The 20,321-nt window shown below is 36.5% G+C and overlaps 1 protein-coding gene across 1 annotated transcript in view; it reads left to right on the top strand.

Moving 5' to 3' along the window:
• Positions 1-13,721, top strand: part of MGAT4C (MGAT4 family member C) — a 154,648-nt gene extending 140,927 nt beyond the window's left edge. Inside the window, exons 2-4 of the mRNA XM_085304956.1 lie at positions 5,857-6,012; positions 10,524-10,671; positions 12,507-13,721. Of these exons, the coding sequence (XP_085161082.1) occupies positions 5,857-6,012; positions 10,524-10,671; positions 12,507-13,663 (1,461 nt within the window). The 3' untranslated portion in view covers positions 13,664-13,721. The remainder of the gene's footprint in view (positions 1-5,856; positions 6,013-10,523; positions 10,672-12,506) is intronic.
• Positions 13,722-20,321: the final 6,600 nt, after the last annotated feature.

The following is a 20,321-nucleotide window of genomic DNA, read 5'->3' on the forward strand; positions in this document are numbered from 1 at the left end:
AGACATAGACTACCCTATTCCCCACACAAAAACTTTAGGTTATTTCTGCTCCCAATATTATGACTTTCTTAAATTACAGCTATAGGTAAGATTATATAGGACACACAGATGACATAGGGGATATTTTGCCCTCAGCTCCTGCTTTGATAGCCCTTCCCTATTACCCAAGTGGAGAATAATGAATGGCTTTAATTTTCAGCAGGGATCAATGAGCTTTGTTCCCCAACAGAGTGGGCTGGTTGTAGGTGACTAGAATTTCACCGAGAGAAATGGTTGTCTTTCTGAAATTAAGATGGGCAATTGGCTACAATATGCCTGCCAGTTAGCTGTGGGTAAGAGACAAGCAAAAGCATTAATATAGGGAGCATCTTCTCCCATCTTAGTCATTGCTTTGCCTTGATTAGATTTGATTCCTCCATGTGAATAAATATACTCTACATTTTACTCAGAGCTCTACAGCCAAAGTAACTTTTCTAGCACTGTTCTATGTCACTCTGAAGCCATCAAACAGGGAAGTCAATTTGTCCTCCATACATCTCTATATCTCCGTATCAAATTTAAGCTCTTTATTTTTCTGTATTGTTTTGTAACTTGCTGCAGTTGGAGGATTTATTCCCTTTCAAATTCTCTTTAAACTCCCATYCCCAAACTATTGGCTGTGTGTATTTCTATAAGCTATGCCAATACTTGAAATAGTTCCTCATGTTCTGTGGGTTAAGGATCAAAATACCTTTCAAATCTCTTTCTAAAACCCACTTCTGCCCATCTTTTGCCTATCTTTCCGACGGTGCTAATTTTGAGCAATGTACCCACTCATATACCTCATTTTTGAGTTGCTTTATCCAGAATATAAGTTCTAGAACACATAAGACGCTTTAAAATGTTCACTTTGAACCCTGGGGAGCTACACAATGACAAGTCATCCAAAAACGTAAACTTTAGTCCAAGTTAAAACCCCCACTTCAGCTCCTGTATTTGCTAGCCGCATTCTGAGCTACACTTTCCTTTCCCCTACACCAATTTTTACTTTTCTGCAGCTAGTGACAGGAAACCTCCTGCCTGTCAACCTTAAGCATTTTATACATACTTTCAAGCTTTCAGTAAGGCAGACAGTGAATCTTGTTGGGAGTCTATCTGAGCAGGATAGAATAGTCTATCCATTACAATTTTCCAGTTCACTACCAACCATAGCTCAAATGTGCATGATGACTCAAGACTTTCTTTTTTTGTCCATTACACATAAGAATATAACACACACAAACACAAATATCCCAGACCTTGATGTAGAATTTAGTAATAATCATGTTTAAAAAAATCCTGTATATTTTTCTGGATTTTTCTCTCTTTTTCTTCCTGAAAGTGTTTCCTTTGCTTCAATCGCTCTGTTTGTAAAGACGATTGAATGCAACCCTTGGGACATCATGTGCAGCCTTCCAAAAAGAAAAGCAGAAAAACAAATTGGACAAGCATTGAGAAGTTCAAGCGAAGCAATTCAGTTACACAATGGTGGAATAGTATGTCACAAGACTGAGGGATGAAGAATCCGCTTCAGAGCATCYTAGTTAAATCAAGGATTGCAATAAAGCTCACAAGGGGGTTTATTAATCCAATTATGCTTTTTTGTGTGTTATGTATGGATTTTGTTGGTATAATAAATGTGGTAGAGGATCTGCTCTACTGTACCTCCTGGAATACAGACTGTGCAGTGACAGGCAAAACTGCATGGCTGATTTGGAAATACTATTGTTTAAACATAATGCAGCTGACATTTCTGACAGCCATCAGTTCCTCTACAAATAAGCAACTTTTCTTGAACTGTTGAGGCGTAGCACTAAAGCATGTGCAAAATATAATACAAAGAGGACCTTATTGCTACATCCCTCTGCATCTATAGRTAAAAGCAGTTTTTGCTGTCCTGGTTATGTAGTTATGTGGTTAGGTCACTAACTCAAGTTGGCCACACTTAAGAGTAAAGGAACTCCATAGGGCCCTTTTACCTACTAGTTTGAGGAGGGAATAGTTCAGGAATGTAAACAATAATCTCTGAAATCAGGACAAATCACTAATATTATCAAAAAGCTCTGAAGAAGGTGGGTTGAATGGTTCACCACAGTGACCTTGCATGTGTGTGTGATGGAGAAGTTACTATGGGGCTCATGAAAAATCTCTGAAAAGGAGGAGGGTAAGGAAGAAAATCTTACTTTGACTCGCTTTTTCTTCTTGGAAAAAACTATATTGACAGCACAAATGAAAGATGTTTAAAAAGGTTTAACACATTTTTTGACTTCAAGGATTTGGTGCATTAAGAGTAGATTCTTATTAAAGGTCATTTTGTTTTAGTTTTTTTAACCAACAATTTTCAAAATTCTACTGTGTGACGGAATTTTTGCAAGGGAAAGCTGCACCTTATCAAGAATAAGTCAGTCTTGGTCTTTGCACAGCTTTCATATCTTTGCAGGATCTATAAAGAGCAGCTTCTTCAATATTGTGAAGGAATGTCGTTTATTTTAGCTCATTGTCTTCTCAATGCTGTATCGGTTTATAGAATCAAAAGAAATGTGGATTCATATTACTATGCAAAGCTACCCATGTATGTGTCTATACAAATATGTATTTAGGGATTTGGGATCTGGAAAGAGAGAGTGAGGAAACCAATACATCTCATTTATAAAGGAAAAGAAAGTTAAAATTCATGCATTTATATTAAGTATTACATTTAGATGCTTATTGGTGGCTTTATGAAATGATTACATTTATACCATTCTGATATCTATTTAATTGTGTGTGAATAATGAAGGCAGGAAATTTTTAAGCAAAACTGTGATTTCAGAGTTGAATATTGAATTGAAGCCTTTTTTTCTTTTTAATCAGAGTCTTAGTTTTGAGTAACAGTGAATCTTTTATTCAAACACCTTAATGAACATCAGGGGTCTCACTGTGGAAGGTTCTAAATCCATTTTTTTAAAGGGTTATTGACGTGACCTACACCCAAGGCAAAATTTACTTTTTTCATCACAAATTTTGCTTACTTTTTGTTCTATGATGCAATGTTACAAGCTGGAAATAGCTGAAAAAAGAAACAGTTCTGGGAAAATGTAAAGAATTCTGTCTGCCTATATGAGTCTGTGCACGTTGTTATACTAAAAGCCTACAATGTGAGTTTAACAAACAGTACCTTTACACAGACTGGTTGGAAGAAGGAGCTTTGGGAGCAGGTTGAAGGCTGACGAGTGCGCATCTGCACTGCCATCTGCTGTCAGTGAGCGCGTCCAAGCCTTCTTCGAGGACCCGGCAGCTGTAGCAGGTTGCATCGTAACTGCAGTGTCCTCTTCATTTCCTTAAGTTGGTACGAGCAAGTAAACAAGTTCATGAAGGAATAAGCAATATTAAAACTGTACTTTGCCTTCAGCTGTTTGAAGGGCTCTGTTTGCAAAACACTAGTGTTGTAATGACTTCATGTGAAACCAACACAAAAAAAATGCAAGTGTTTTCTTCTAAATGGTAACCAGGCTGAGTTCTCTTTCTGTACATCAGCATCAGTCCTCCAGTCTCATCTGTATGTTTCCCTCAACTTCTGTTCCTAATCTAAAAATGAAATTATCTAATTGATGAAAACTGTTTGGGAGAAATATATCAGCAAACATAGTTTTGAGTCAGCACCCTCAYGCTTAGTGACTTTGGTCAGGCTACTCAGACCCAAGAGGAGGGAACTGTGTACTACTTCTGATCAGCAAATATGGCACATGCAGTAATTCTGTGACTAAGAAAACACTTATTCATTCCAAAGTTTTCCAAAGGAAAATTTCAGTCTGTGCAACTGTGGAGCATCTCCATATGTTATCCCAGGAGTATGTGGGGGAAGCATCTGGAGAACCATAGTCCTTTTAKATCGAGGTAGGGTCATCTGGCAGCCCTTACCAAATAAGATCAGAAGCAAGCCAAATCCCCTTTTACTCATTGCTACATTGTGGTATAGCAGTGTGTATAAACTACACATGCTGTCCTGAATTCACTTGTAAATCTCATCCAAAAYAGAGCAAGCAGGATGTCGAACTGTGTAGATGTAGCTGCAAAATTGGTACTGCTAAGTAACAGTTCCAGTACCAGATCCTTACAGGAATCTTAAAGGAGATATTCAAATTTCATTTTTGTAACAAAATTTAAAGTTTATAAAAGAAATGCTCAGTATTCTTCTCGGGGGGAAATGAGCTATCTTACAGAATTTTTTTTTATGTATCTGAAAGTATATTCATAATAGTACACAKGACTTTGAGCACACTTTGGTAGAAACACACTGATGATGTTATTAGAATACAGACATATTTGGTTCTTTTCCTATGAATAGAATTAGCCTAAGGATAAAATCTCACTTCTAAGAATAAAATTTATCTTCTTGCTAATGTTGATTTTCATACTACATTAAGAAGAAGGAAAGTGCTACTGTAATCTGAAAGGGCTTTTTGAACTTCAGGCTGAAAAATCCTTTGATGTATAAGTTATTCGTTTCTCAACATAACGATTTTTAAATTATGTTGTGTACAACTAGTGTCTGTTCTCTAAAGTTCACCATGGATCTAGATGGATTATACCTAGCAGTTTAGTGTTTGCCTTACTAATACTTGATGTAGATACATCCCTGTTCTCTAGATTCTAATGGAGTCATTCTTCCTCAGTTAGATATATTTAATCAATTTGGCAAAGTATCTATGGATTTCATTTTGCACTTAGAAAGGTTTTTAATGCTATTTTTGTCCTAAAAATTCTCAATATGGCATAAAAATTAGTCRACAGAACTCATCCTTAGGTCTATTTTATGTCAGTTTAGATATTCAGTATTTTTAGAAATGTAGGTATACTAAGTCTATACTTTAAATATAGGATTTAACTGTTGCACACRCAGTATCATGCAGTGGTTTTTACTGCTTTACATAGATTAACAGAGCTTTAAGGTTTCTGTTCATATATGACTAATATATTACATTTCATAGATGATCAGATATTGTTATGGACAATAGCCATAATACTTTTGCATTTAAAGCAAATAAGAATATAAATGAAAAGTTTTAAATTTATTTTTCAGTTCAGAATCCCTTAGAATTTTGGCAGTGTGACCTGGAGTCTGTATTTATGGATTTTTTTTCCTATCTTGTGGCCACATCTTGTTTAAACACATGGAGTCCTACACAGGTTAATGCTTATGATTTGATAGCTGGGAATGAGATTCGTCTTATTTAACTAAGGTAGTCATCCATCTCTCCTGTCAGTGGAGAAAATGGCACTTCCRGAGGGTGTTATTCCACCCTAGTGCAGATGTCGAAGGCTGATGGATGGTCCACAGCCTCGGTGCTGTTTTGTGCACCTACTTGCATCCTCACTGCAGGGAGGGTTGGCATCATGTGTGCCCAGCAGTTCTGATATCCAGACTTTTCCAACTGGTGAGGGAATAGGATCGTACAATAGCTTCTTCCCCACCTCTTGGCCTGTCTTTGGAAGAAAATCCAAATGCATGGGGAAAGAATGCATTTTCTGCCATCAAGTTGGAATGTAACAGAGTTGTACATGGGGAACTGGACTGCTGGTGCACGTAGTGGACGAATGGCAGGAGCATATGGTTTCATCTCAGCATAAAATGTCTAGGAGAAATCATGCTTTTTCTTTACTGACAAAAATAAAGAGAATTTAGATCATAATTAGGGCTATATTCTTAACCTGAAGATGGCCATGTTTAGATTAAATGGATCCCATATATTCTATAAATGCKTGAAGAAATTTAATATACCTGAAGGTAATTTGATGTACAATCATGATTATCAGATAGACGAACAGTTATTATAATACTATGGTTTTCTTTCACAGGTGACGCTACTGTTTGCCCTTCTTCACATGAGACACAACTTGAAATATTTTGATAAAATGAGATGCTTGCGGAAAAGATCGGCAGTATCATTCTTAGGAGTCCTTGTCATTTGCTTGCTGTTCATGAACTTGTACATTGAAGATGGTTATGTTTTGGTAAGTTTCTTAGACAGAAGAAACGATGCTGGAACAAACAAACAGAACAGGATGCATCCTCAGTGAAGCAGCCGAATTCATAATTCCTGCAGTYTCCCACAGCTAGTGTATCATCAGCAGTGGAGCTTCCTCAAAACATGCCCTTTATGACCAATCCATCTTATCGTTATATACATTTTACAGAGTGTACCTGTAAGATCCTAACATTTCTTTTTACAGAAGTAAAATATAGCTTTATTTATTGTGGGGATGGGAAAATAGGTAACGAAAGTAGAAAAATACAGAGCTATCTCTATCAGATATTCTCCTTTGAGTCAAAATATTTCCCATATTTCACTTCCTTCTGAATTTATCTCAATTTTAATGACAAAATTGGTTACATCTGGAATAGTCACATGACTAGGAGCTCCATTTTCAGTCCAGACTGCAAATATCTCACCTGTCAATATTGTATTAAGTAAAATTATAAAAATATATATAGAGAAGAGAATTTACACTAATTCTGCATTATTTTAAGCTGCTTGCATGAATAATTTCTTTTCAGTGTTTTTAGTCTGTGTTTTTRTCATGTTCTGTATCCCAGATTTAAGCCTCACAAGTTCAATGTTACAAAGTTAACAATTGGATATAAATGGTGTATAGTGTAATTTTAAGATTTTTTTAAAAAGATTTATTGAAAGATCTGAGTTAGGATTTTCAATAATAGGTTACCAGCAAGGTACTATAAACCTGAAGTTTATATATAACCTATGGGAGTGTCACAGYTGAATGCAAAGAGGGTTCTGTTGTATTCATTAACATATTGAACTTCCAGGCTATTGGTGGTTGTACTGGGCCCTGTAAAAGGTAGCTTAATATCTGGAATTTACAAATAGTCAAATGACTAAACTACATATGTAATTCTGTGATAAGATTAGGCAGTGTTTTTCTGGATCTTKAATTAAACTACTGAGTGGTTTTCTGATCCTCTATGCCATCCTCTTGTTTGTCTCATACATCTAATTGGGGCAGTAGAGACTTTCTGATACTCTGGAAGATGAAGTTTGATTTTAACTGGGTCTGAAAAGCAGCATCATAATGTAAGAAATGTGTAATACATACATAGCAAAATCCTTAAATAAATTTAGTAGAATTATAGATAACTTGACCTGAAACAAAAATATTTTCTTATAACATTAATTCTAATAATATTGTTAATATTGTAAATATTAAGGCTATCCTAGTGCTTCTTAAATAATTCAAAAGAAAAACCATGCTTTTATCACATTACTGCATTACAGATATATTGCTTTCTCTAATAGTACTTGCACTAAGGTTTTGCACTATGTTTTATTAATTTTTAATTTCTCGGTTGTGATCAAATTTGACCTGGCTTACCACATATTTTTTTTTCCCCCAGTGGCATTCTCCTTGCTTCTTCTTATATCACTAACTGCTTCAAAGTCCCCCAGATGTTTCTGAAAGTGCTTTTATTATCACTGCTAATGGTGTTCCTCTTGGTTTGTTTTTCAAATCTTTTCTCATCCTGTTTGCCAGCTCCCCAGATGGTTCCATGTCTTATTCCTAATTTGCTCTTTCTTTCCTGTTTTAGAAATTCACTTTCTTTCATTGCTTCTCTCATAACAGTTCTGGCATGTTTGCATTCACGTAGCTTCCAGCCAAGTCTCTTGCCAAATCCCTTGACAGTTCTCCCAGATCTCTTGATACCTTTATGGTCCATCAAGCATTTTTCAAATGTGTTAGAGTATTGACTTTTAGTTTATTTATTTATTTTTACTTTTAACTTCCCTGACCATGTCTGACAGCTCTGTTACCCTGCCTGGTGTGTTTCCTCTGCTAAGGTAAAAGATAAGCAGTTTCAGTGTCAGTGGCAAGGAGATATATTCTCAAGCACGCCCTTCAAGATAGCAGGCTAACCCCTAAGGATAAGCGAATTTGAAAATCTTCAGAACTATGAAGGCCCTCTGACTTCCTAACTGTAATTTGTCTCCTGCTGGAATATCTCTTCAGGGTAACAGATAGAAGAAGAGTGTACTTGGCCCCAGATCCTCYCTTCCCAGTCTCAAAGAGCAAGCCGTACAGAGGGATGTGGGGCTGTCATCTCTTTCTCCAGCTATAAGATGAAATGAGTAGCATTTTTCAGGAAATCAGATTGAAAAAAGTGAGATGGATTGTGGCAAATCTTCCACAGAGAGAGGTGAACTTTCCCTTTTCGTTTAAAAATTCTCACATGCCTTAAGAATCCCTTCAGTCTTTCCTGTAGGGCATTTGTTGTGGGACTGGAAGGTAAGCGCCCACAGGTAGAAATGCTTCATCTGCAGTGTGTGTTATCACATCTGATCAAACATTTTGAAGATATTGAATTAATATAAGCTAGATCACTATATCTGTATGATTTGCAGTGATTTTTTTCTTACATACTCTGAGTAGTAAGTGAATTGTAAGTGCAGCATGTCTTCCTAACACTTCTATGAGTATTAGTTATTTCAGACTGCATGAAAATAGTAATAGCATTGTAGCTGACACAGCAACCTTAGTAGGGCAGAATATCTCTATAAAGAATGGAGCACTCCCAGCCCCTGCAGCACCCACAGGAGCTTCCCAAGTTCCAACAAACAACAGAATATAAGTTAGTAGTTAATTAATAGAGGAAATCAAGAACCAAGATAGAAGAGGTTAGAGAGCTAAAGAAAGCTGATCAAGCTCTTCAGCTTCATTGACCTCTGCATAATAATCAGAGAAGAACCAGGTTTTTTAAATTTATGGAATTTTCTTTATTTTAGTTTTGTTTTCCATTCAAAAAAGGAATGAAAGCAACAAAAAACAAAAGGATTGCTACCCACAAAATGAATTTATTAAAGAGGAAAAAAAAGAAAAATATTTGTGGTCAGTTCAAATATTTTGTTTGTTAAAACACTTTGTCCTGACATTCTCTTTTTCTAAACATTTTATAACTTTTTATGTAGAAGAACCTCAGCAATATGAGTTTCCATTCCAAAGCTACTTATGAAATGAGGAATTTCAGTGTTCCATTCTGGAACTGATGGCACAGGATGTTATGACATTAGGGAAAAGACTTTGTCAAAAAAAAAWAAWAAAAATATTTGGAACCAGCATTTTTTTTAATTTGACTGATTTCCCTGAAAATCTTCTGAAGTTTTAGCACAGTCTCTTGCTAGGCCAATGACTGACATTTTAGTCAGAATCTGATCGATGTAAACCTTCATCTCATAACTTAAAAGCTAATGCAAAGTAGCATAGCAGCACTAGAAAAGTTTTTCGGAGAGACCTTGCAGATCAAGAGAGCATATCAGAGCAGGTAGATGCCCCTGGATGCTAGCCAAAGATCTTGACTGAGCTCAGAAGTGGATTATTTACTACTGCTACGAAAGAAAAATAATGAACGTTAGAATGAACCTGGATCTATTTACAGGAATGTTTCTTTATACTATAAAGTACGTATCTTGAAATATTTTTATTTTTGAATATTTGTGCTTTAAAAAATGAATGCTGTTTACCGTTTGAGYGATTGGTTTTGTTAGCAGTAGCACTGTTTACTGCATAATGCTCTCATTTAATGACAGGTTAGGAAAATTTTAGTGTATTAGCATATTTTAGCAGAAGAAAGAAACTCATTTATACACTGGCCTGTCATCAGAGACTTTAACCAAACACTATAAATTAAATAAGCATTTTTACCTTTAGCTTCAGTCTCCTGACACTGCAATATATTGCACATTTTCTCCTTGCTAAAGGGCTGAGGGACAGATTTTTCCTGAGACTTCTGTGAGCTTAATAACAGGGCAGTGCTAACGGAGCCTCCCCATTCCCTGTGCAACTTCACTGCAACTGGGGAAGTGTTTAGGAAGACAAAAGACAGGAAGAGGTGGCCTGGCCATAAACTTGCCTTTTTCTATGGTTTTGGTGTTGGCCAAAACCAGCCAAAGCTTTGGCTGTCTGGATGAGCACACGCACTTCTGCTCAGGAATTTGATTCAGAGCTACTCAGGGAAGTGGCAAAGTGAGACAGATGTCAGGACACAGCTTCATGTTACCTTGGCCACAGTTGGTTTATTGTTTTAACATTGCCAAAAACATTTTCAAAATATCTCCCCCAGTGCATCATCTATGAAAATTACACCAATCACTGCTGAATGATACTCTTTATCCCTATATTGAACAATGCAACACTTTTTGTAATCAATTTGATATCTTCAGTCCTTCTAGAAAACAGAATTTCCAGAGCTTTTGTCCAAAATATTTTTTCTTCTTTTCCTCTTACCATAATCTGAAGGGTTATGGTAGATTTCCTGTAACCAAAAATGTGTGATATTCGATAATGGGTTTAAAAAAAAAAGTGAGGTGACATCTACATGCTTTCAGGAAAGCTGACACTGAAAAATGTTATTCTTGGAAACCTGCCTGTCCCTGTTTTCTCTCTGGCTGGCATTCACAAATGTGTTTCTCTCTGTCTCTTTCCCTCTCCTATTCTTTTTGTTTTCTCACTAATAGGAAGGGGACAAGCAGTTAATCAGAGAAACAGCCACGCACCAGCTTAACCCAGAGCGCTATGTTCATACTTTTAAAGATTTGTCTAATTTCTCAGGATCTATAAACATTTCCTATCGCTACCTAGCTGGCACGCCTTTGCCAAGGAAAAGTAAGTAACTGCAATCTGAATGTTATGAAATGAGGTAATTAAAAATGGGTGAAATCCATATAGTCCCTGTGGTATTTCTATGAAGGAGGGTCTCAGTTAAACAGCGAAGGTCTTGGAGAGCTTAGTGGCACATCTGTCTTTGGCTAGCAGTCTGTGGGTAGCTGGAAGTTCATCCCTAGTAGTGAACGACTCCAGGTCTGTTCTCTTTCTGACCTGACTCATGGTCTTCCCACAGACAGCCCCTGGACAGCTGGTGTGAGCATGCTTTGTGGATTACCCCCTTGCCAATATTCAGGCAGCAGGAGCTATGCATGCTCTGGTGGTGCTCAATGGCCACCTTCTGAGACCRTATTGTCAGCCTCTGCATGTGCAATCGGTAAATCCAATCAAAGGTATCTTTGGGATCAGGCAATGTAGATATGTCCTTCTGGTCCTCTGTTGTGTTAGTCCAGTAGCTGTAGATGGACTTCCTTGCCCCATTAGCTGTGATGATGGGAGAGAGGAATCGTGGTGTTATGAAGGTGGTAGAGGAGGATTCGTCTCCCAGCCATCTGCAAAAGGAACATCTCGTAATTTTGACTTCAGGTAGGATTCAAGACTTTCAGCCTGTTGTGAAGGATGGCCATAACTAGCTTTTAGGTASGTGTCCTTTTAGTTCCAAATCAATCACTTCACAAACATAAACAAGGCTCAAAAGTCCAAGCAGCAATGATAAAATAAAGCCATCCTTTTTTGTTGATCTTCATAGAAGATGATAAAGTTTGTTCTAATAAGATCTGAGAAAATTGGGTCTGTGTAGACAGCATAGATGTCTTTGAGGTTGTACTACACTGTACAACTGCATTTTGAGCAGATTTCAGCCTAGTGGGAAACTCTAAAACAATTCATCAGAGCACAATATTTTACAGACTAAATTATTTCAAGAAAGCTAAACTAAAACTAAAGTACACCTTGGTAATTATAAAATGTTAACTTTTTTACATTACAAGTTACAAAAAGTGGAGACATTAAMAAACATCTGGAAAAAAATGGTTTGGACTGCTGGTAATAATGCAGTGGTAGTGACTCCAAAACAGTATATATGAAAATTAATCCTATATAATTAAGCCATAGCTCTTCCCAAGAAAATGTAACAGCATTAAAAATTACTTATAGAAATACAGGTATGCAGTCATAATTATATCTAAATTATGCCTTACAAGAGGTATTTTCCTGTAAATTGCTCACTAAGTCCTGAAAGAGGCTTAGGAGAAGAAATACTAGCAAGGAAAAATTGGACAAATTCAGTTAAAGATAAAAATTTAAAAAGAAATTATCCATGCAACATTTATAAAACTACATTTAGGTGTAAGTGTAGTCTTGTGCAGTCTTTAAAATGATCAAAGTTTGGCAAATAATCTTTAGTTTACACTTCTGTGCTGTATTTCACAGTGGCTTGAGTTAAAAATGTTGCGTGAATCATAACTCACAATCCCCTTTCTTTTAGCAGATTTTATAGCTTTCAACATTGTCTAAATGGATTTTTCCCCTACCAGGCATATACGTGCACATTGCTTTGACTTTTGTCCATTTCACACCATTCCTTGCAGTTAACAAATGAATGTTCAATGCAATAGTCTCCATATGTCTATTTGCTTGCAATACAGTTCTTCTTTCATGAAAAAGCAATAAATATCCTTTGTTGCATGCAGTTTAATAAGTTCACATACCAAACTTCTCAGACTTCACCATTCAAAAGGTTTATTTAATATAAGCACAGCCCTGGAGGGTAGCTTTGTGGCTAGATGATGTTCAATGTCAAATATTCAGTTTATGTTGACTTCTCTTTTGTACAGGGTATCTTACGATTGGACTATCCTCTGTGAAACGGAAAAAGGGAAACTACTTGCTTGAGACTATCAAGTCCATATTTGAGCAGTCAAGTTATGAGGAACTTAAAGAAATTGCAGTAGTGGTGCAGCTGGCAGATTTTGATTCAGCCTGGTGTGAAGGAATGGTCCAGGATATTTCACAGAAATTTGCTCATCACATAATTGCAGGCAGATTAATAGTTATTCACGTCCCTGAGGAATACTACCCAATATTGGATGGCCTCAAGAGAAATTACAATGACCCAGAAGACCGAGTGAAGTTTCGATCCAAACAAAACGTAGATTATGCCTTCCTGCTTAACTTTTGTGCTAATCTTTCTGACTACTACGTGATGCTGGAAGACGATGTTCGCTGCTCGAAGAACTTTTTGACAGCTGTTAAGAAAGTAATTACCTCACGAGAAGGATCCTACTGGGTGACTTTGGAATTCTCCAAACTGGGGTATATTGGAAAACTTTACCATTCCCATGACCTCCCACGCTTGGCTCATTTTTTGTTGATGTTTTACCAAGAAATGCCTTGCGATTGGCTCCTGATCCACTTTCGTGGGCTGTTAGCTCAAAAGGAAGTGATACGTTTTAAGCCTTCTCTGTTCCAGCACATGGGATACTACTCATCTTACAAAGGGGCTGAAAACAAGCTGAAGGACGATGATTTTGAAGAGGAATCATTTGACATCCCTGACAACCCACCTGCAAACCTGCACACCAACATGAATGTATTTGAAAACTACGAGGCAAGCAAGGCTTACAGTAGCATTGACGAGTACTTCTGGGGAAAAGCTCCTTCTACCGGAGACTTCTACGGGATTGTATTTGAAAAGCCCATTAAAATCAGTAAAATTAAAGTTGTTACTGGAACAGAAGACCGGCAAAATGACATCTTGCATCATGGGGCCTTGGAAGTGGGGGAAAAGATTGTAGGGAGTAAAAAAGGGAGACAATGTACAACTTACTTGAGACTGGGGGAATTCAAAAATGGAAACTTTGAAATAACAGATGTAGAGCACAAAGTTCTGTTCGATATTAACTGCATGAGAATACTTGTTACCAAAAGTCAAAAAGAGTGGCTGATCATTAGGAGCATTAGCATTTGGACTTCTCAGACACCAAATCAATAAAGCAAAGCCACCTGAGGTGGTACAGAGCGAATATGATCACCTGGGTCCCAACTGGTGCCATTCCCCAGAAAAAAACTGATTGACTTCCGGTTCTTTACTAAAGACACAGAAATTCTGGGGAAATCGTAAAACAAACAAAGCAATTTATTTTTTACTAGTCTGGCCAGGCAATATATAAACACTCATTTGTTGAAAAGTTTGAATTTTATAGGAAAGGCAAAGTTCTCAAACCTTTCTTGAGATCTTCAACCCCTTTTTTATTATCATTTCTCTTTTAGGGAGATCTGCTGGACAAAACAAAACAGAATATCCTTATTGTGCCAAAAGGTTTAAAGCTATAACTGGTATGTTGTGAAAAGAAATTATATTCCATCTTATGCACATATAAATTTAAAATGTTATGGTAGTATGCATTTGTACAATAGTTGATGATGTGTTTCGTTCAAAGGCAGTTGTGACAAGGAAGTTGGTCCTGGTCCTGGCAGTTTCATTCCGAGCACTGTAAGAAAATGGTGTGGCTAATCTTTGCAGCTTCTTTTCAAAAGGGAATGTATGTAAAATTATAAATCTGACATGACAACTATGTAAAAAATAGATAATTGCATCTATTATTCTGTCTCAGCAAATATGCTTTATTTCTTTTCCTGAGTGTTTTCATTGAAATGAGGCACTACTTGGATTCAGTATAACTTAGGGGACCAATTTGCTCTCCTTATTCAGGCAAAATGCCTCATAGTAAGGATTCTGCTTGAGTACGGATGTCACTATCAAACCCAGGCACCTCAAGGGCAACACTTCTCTTAGACGAGCATCTGAACAGATCTCAGCTTCAGCATTTTCTTTTCCCTCAACATATGCAGAACTCACCRTGAGAAATATGCACATAGCTGAAAACTTCAGCATACTTTCTGAGAATTGTTATTCCCTCTATATTTTATATCCAATCCATATATGATACAAATGCAATTGTTAGGTACCAGGTTAAGCAATTGGAACTGAAGGTAATCACCAGTCTTTCCTGGCAGATCTCTAGGCAACACAGCTGTGAAAAATCTTCTCCATGGTAYGCAAAATGAAAAATCTTGATTTAATGAAAAAAATTAATGTTTCTAAATCAGTTTTGATTTTTTTCTATAGTTTTCCAGTCCTGATCGTGTTATTTTCATATCAGTTTTTCCACTGCCTCTGGTTATTTCCTGTAACTTTATTTTGCCTGGCTTGAGCCAATAAGCTGAAAGGTTCCTTGGTCCTAATGACTTCAGTGTCAGCTCTGAGCTGTTAGTGTATCACAGAGGGAGACTGTATAGCTGTACGATTTATATTATACACATACATACTTGAGTTAGCACAATCTATGAAGTTTTTTCTTTAAGAAATTCTCCAGACTCTTTCAGTAGATACTAAGAAATCCACAAATGTCAAGTGTGACACAGATGAACACTGTATTATTAGTCTCATGAATACTGTGGTTATCACCTAATTGCGTGTACGGGTTTTAGTTAAACCTGGGAGGCAAGAATTAAATTTCAAGAATGCCTGCACTGACCAAGAGTGAAGTAAGTTCTGTACTCTGCCTCATATGGCTATTTCGCAAGGATAAATTATTCAAAAGTCTACACAACACAGCAATCCAATTGCTTTTCCTGATTCATAAATCCTGCTAAATTCAGATCCAGATTTGGCAAATTTCCCTGTACAGAGGTAGTATGCTTTTTAAAATAAATTCTCTAGTAAATGCTTTCACAAAATTCAAAAAAGCATCCTTTCTAAAAGAAGAGTCTTTGCTTCTTTGTTCCGTAATATCCATTTAAATCTCTAACTTTGGTAACGATAAGATACCTTAAAATATCTTTCAATCTGAAAAGAAAAATATTGCTTTTTAAATGAAAAATACAGGCTAATCTTAAATGGCTATAAATACATATGAAGGTTGCGCTCTTTTAAGATCAACTAGTTAGGTGATAGTTATTCATTAGTCAACACTACTTTTTTAATGATCTGTCATTTTTTCCCTATTTTTCCTTTCCTTGATCATTAACTATTAGTGTGAGCAAACATAACTAGGAATATAGAACTGATCTTTCTTTTTATTCAGAAAAGCAGTGTTTCCAAACGTATCTTATGACTTAGCATGGAAAATACACGCTATCCTAAGGCTTAAAATGTTCATGTAATCAAAACCATACACAGCGTGARTGGTTAGAACAAATTAAATGCTCTCAACATAAGCCTGAAATAATTTAAATGGTATTTTTGAATTATAAATACAAAAAATCAGTTCAGCTGTGCAAAGACATTTCTTGCTAATGAAATACATTTTTGCTGTGTTTATAGTAAACAAGCTAATTTGCAATTATGTTCTACATAACAGACCTTCAGAAGGGCAATTTCAGAGTGGARTTTAGACGCTGGCACTCAGTGCCTGGACTTGCTGTTCGCGGCTGGGAGGAGTTCGACGTGTCAGCTGAGCTGGTCACTGCAGCCCCTCCGAAATGCCAAGTCCCAGGATTTAGGGGACAACTCCTCTGCGCTGTGGCCTCTAGTCCTCTCCCAAGTGCAGGAAGACCTTGAACTGCCTACAACCATTCCTCTCAGAGTTGAATATAACAACTGCTTAACCTTTCAGAACAACAGTAGTAGGGAGTCCCATCTGCTCTATTGTAGCATAGTGGTGAGCGTTCTGGTATGGTTTCAGGCTGTTTCCAGGCAAACCCACAAACGTCAAGAGTATGCTCTCAAAATAAGCTTTTCTTGGGTATGGATGCCAGTATATGGTGGGAATGAGAGACACTCACTACTCTTGTGGAACTTGAGCTGATTTGCAAAAAATAAAGAAAAGTTAATTCCAGGAAAAAAAAAAAAAAAGAAGCCAGAGCGTGGATCTGTAGGCTAGTGCTTTGAGTGCTCATCTGAGTGTTCAGATTCCGGTTCTTGCTCCAGAGAATAAATATTTTGTCCAAATCCTCCATATGAAAATGGTTATCAAATTCTGCAAAAGAGAGAGAGAGAGGGAAAAAAAAAAAGATGCCATGAAAGTTAATTATAACTGTTTTTCAGATAAATTTAAGAAAAAAAAATCAAAGAAGGTAGCTTCTTACTATGTGTTGGGAAAAGTGTTTGTCCTTTAGAATGGGGAAATTTAATCAGAAGTGTATATGTTCACTAACACTTCTTAATACTTTTAGAGGTTTTTTTTTTTGCAACACTATTGATGAAGAAAGGATTGGCAGAGTCGCAAAGCTCTGTTCATGGGTGTACACAGTTGTTTCTGTTTCTGTATGTATTTGCTGTGTTCATTTACGGAGTGAATGTCAATACTTTCATATTAAAATTCCAATATGGAATAATTTAAAAACATTGTACTGCGATTGAACACTAACAGATCTATTCTTTACAGAATAGGCATATATTGTTCCTATTGATACTGTTTGGGATTCTTCACTGTACAACATCTGTGGGTTTTTTTTAACTAAAAGACAGTTTTTCTTCTATCTTGCTTCATGTGGTGTAATCTCTTTGCCATTGAGAATTCTTAGGAAGTAAAATACTACTCACTGTGAGTTAAGAGAAGAACTGAGCCCTTAATTTAATACAAGATACTTTACAAACCCAAAAAATTGTAGTTGTCAGGCAACACAATTTTATCATATCTTCTTTGTACTATATTTACTATGATGAAGAGAATTCGCTAAGGTGCTATATGAATGTACTGTTTTTACATCAGTGTGTTCTAACATGATGYTCTGTTTTACTATCTGCTCAATATTTTCTTGTTAGATATTAATGTTTTTTGCTTTTTTAAAGAAAAAATGGGATTTTGTTCTTTACTGAATTATTAAAAGTGAAATAAACAGCAAATTGTAACAATCTAGAAAATATTTCATCTCAGAAAACGTTAAAAGAAAAAAAGGCAAGCATCCTTTAAACCGGAGATACAATTGGTTTTCATTGTGAAGCATTTCAGAGACTCTGATGGAACTGGTATTTCTTACTGCTTTCATCTAAATGTTAAAGTTTCAGTTTTATGTTAAGCAATGTTTTAATAAGTGTTAAATYAGCAATACTAATACAGATCATGTATTATGAGCTGAAGAAGTGTCACATCCTCAGATGGCACAGCATGATGGTTTGCAAAAAACAGCTTTTTTGCAAAGTACAGATGAATTATAATGAAAATAAATTAAATTATTTCATTGTCTTAGTCTATACACTAAGACAAGTGAATTAAAATATCTCCACTTTTTCATCAACTTTTCAGATTAAGTAAGACAAGGGGATTAATCCTGCCCTTGGAGGTTGAAATTACAAAAATTTCGCTCCCTTTAGTGGAAGCAAAATTGGCTTATTTAACATAAAAGCCTGGAAGTGTTGATTTCATATAATTATTCCTTTTGGATATAAACGGACATTTGTCTTTTCCATTTTTCTTTTTGGCCATCCTGGAAAGATGAAGCCAAAAAGAAAATCCTCCAAATGGATGTCTTTTGGTAGCTCATAATGGCATTTTCTAAGTTCTTGCCTCTTTTAGTAGTTTTGAAACAGCAAATATATTCTGTGYCTCTGAGGGATTCATGTCCTCTAATTTCAATCAGCACAGCTGGGCATGTGGCCTAAGGCTAGATTGCGGCTTCCATTGTAAAAGCAGAGAAAGAGGAACACACCCCAAATCACTGCAGTCTATAATAGCTGTTTAAGACCTATTCTTCTCTGTTGACTATGGAGACAGGCTACGTATGGAGTCTGACCTGAAGTTCAACCCTTAAGGATGTGGGCGGTCTGTTTCTTTTGCACAGTTGCGTGCAAAATACATACAAACCAACACATAAACATGATACGTATAAACCTTTAAACCAAGTATTTAAAGGTAATTTGCTATCAACAGCACCACTGCTGTTGTGGTGCTTCACAGCAGGGATGTCTAATATCTTCTTCATATATACTATCTTCCATTGCAATGAAAATAATTGGTTCAGTTTTAAAATAGGRAAAAAGAATCTCCCCCTTCATTTACTACATGTTAGTTTAAAGATGATATTAAGTACAGAGAAAGGTTAATTCTGAAAACATTTCCATAATAGTAGTGTGTTATTAAGTTGTCATAAGGTTAGACTGGCATCTGGGAAGATACTAGGCTATTTTTAGCCACGTTTCTAGATGGTTTTTTAACTGTCATACTACTTACCACAAATTTTGGAATAAAATTCCACTTTATACTGACAGTCAGTAAAAAGCCTCTTAAAATGCCATATAGCACTTGAAAGCACTTTAAGTATGGTTACATTATTAATTAAACCCTTTACTAGCTCTTTGGTAGGCTTATGCAAGAGTTTCATATTTACAGAGTAAAGCTGAACATAACAGCTAATGCTAATTTCCTCTATTCAGCGAGTTAAATAGCTGTCTTCCCTCTTTCTTGCTCTTTACTCATTAACTTTTTTTTTTTTTTTTCCCTTTAGCCAGTTTGGGAGAACTGAGCTGGCAACCATGGTGATCTCAGCTTGGGAGTGTGAATTCTCAGTCTCAGAGTTACTGTGTTTGTGCTATCACTTTATGAGATATTCCAGCTTCTCATAACATTTTCTGAAAACCAGCAGAAGCACGGAGTGCAGTTTCTTGGTGTCTTTCTCATGAAGTTATTAGGGTGGGTTTTCTTCACAGATTACTACATCAAGCAAAGGCATGAAAAGAAGGCAATATCAAGGAAAAAAAAAAGCTATACAAAAGACCTACTTTTAATTTTTTAAAGTACTTTCCAAACCTTCTTTGTGATCAGGCGTCATCTATCCTTAGCCATTTGAATAGAAGAGCTATGAGCACTGCAATGACAAGAAAAGGTTAAATAAATACTTTGTGCAATACTAGCAATGGGGAGAAAGTATGTGTTGCTGGGCAACAGGGTCAACCAGGTACAATTCTTTTGTGTGATTGCACTTAAACCTTTAAACTTATTATTTAAAGTCGGTTGTTTGATGGGGTCTCATTATTGTGTTAACCCTTTCACAGCGAACGGGTGCCCATGATGGTGCCTAGAACTGCTCATTTTTGCTCTCTCAGTTAAAATAAATATATTCAGATTTAAAAAGTATTGTGTTAAGAATGCACACTGATATGGTAGAGAAAGAATAAGAGAATATTAGCCGTCTGCCCAGCCTAATGCACAGTCACCAGAATACTGGTGGGGATGGGAACATAACAGAGGTGGTGAACAGTTCCTATCCTTGCCCATAGCACTTGTAAAATTTTTGGAAATAAATGTAAGATAGGAGAAGACGCTTTGGCTTAATGTCCTTCTCTTTAAAAAGGGTATTAGTTAGGTTGCTTTGCTTTTGTATTTGTTTTGTAACAGTAGATAAGGGCCAAAAGTGCATATAATCACAGAGAGAAAAACATACCTTAAAGGAAATGTGACAGTGGGTTACTGTATGTGCTGTCCTTTCTCAAAAGTATGTTCACTTTCTTCTGACAAAGTCTACCTCTGTAGTTTAAGATATTCTGACTCTTTCCTCACTACACCTTGCACCACCAACAGCAGAGGTCTTAAGACATAAATTAAGCCCTAACGTCGACACTTGCTGCTGCTGAGAGTCCCCTGCTTCATGCTGTTACCCCTTGTGAGATTTCAATTCATTTGCAACTTTTGAGTCTATTCTGCTTCCCA

The sequence above is a fragment of the Rhea americana genome, unplaced genomic scaffold (genome assembly GCF_003343005.1).
Source record: "Rhea americana isolate MKP2758 unplaced genomic scaffold, rheAme1 scaffold_214, whole genome shotgun sequence".
Taxonomy (NCBI): domain Eukaryota; kingdom Metazoa; phylum Chordata; class Aves; order Rheiformes; family Rheidae; genus Rhea; species Rhea americana.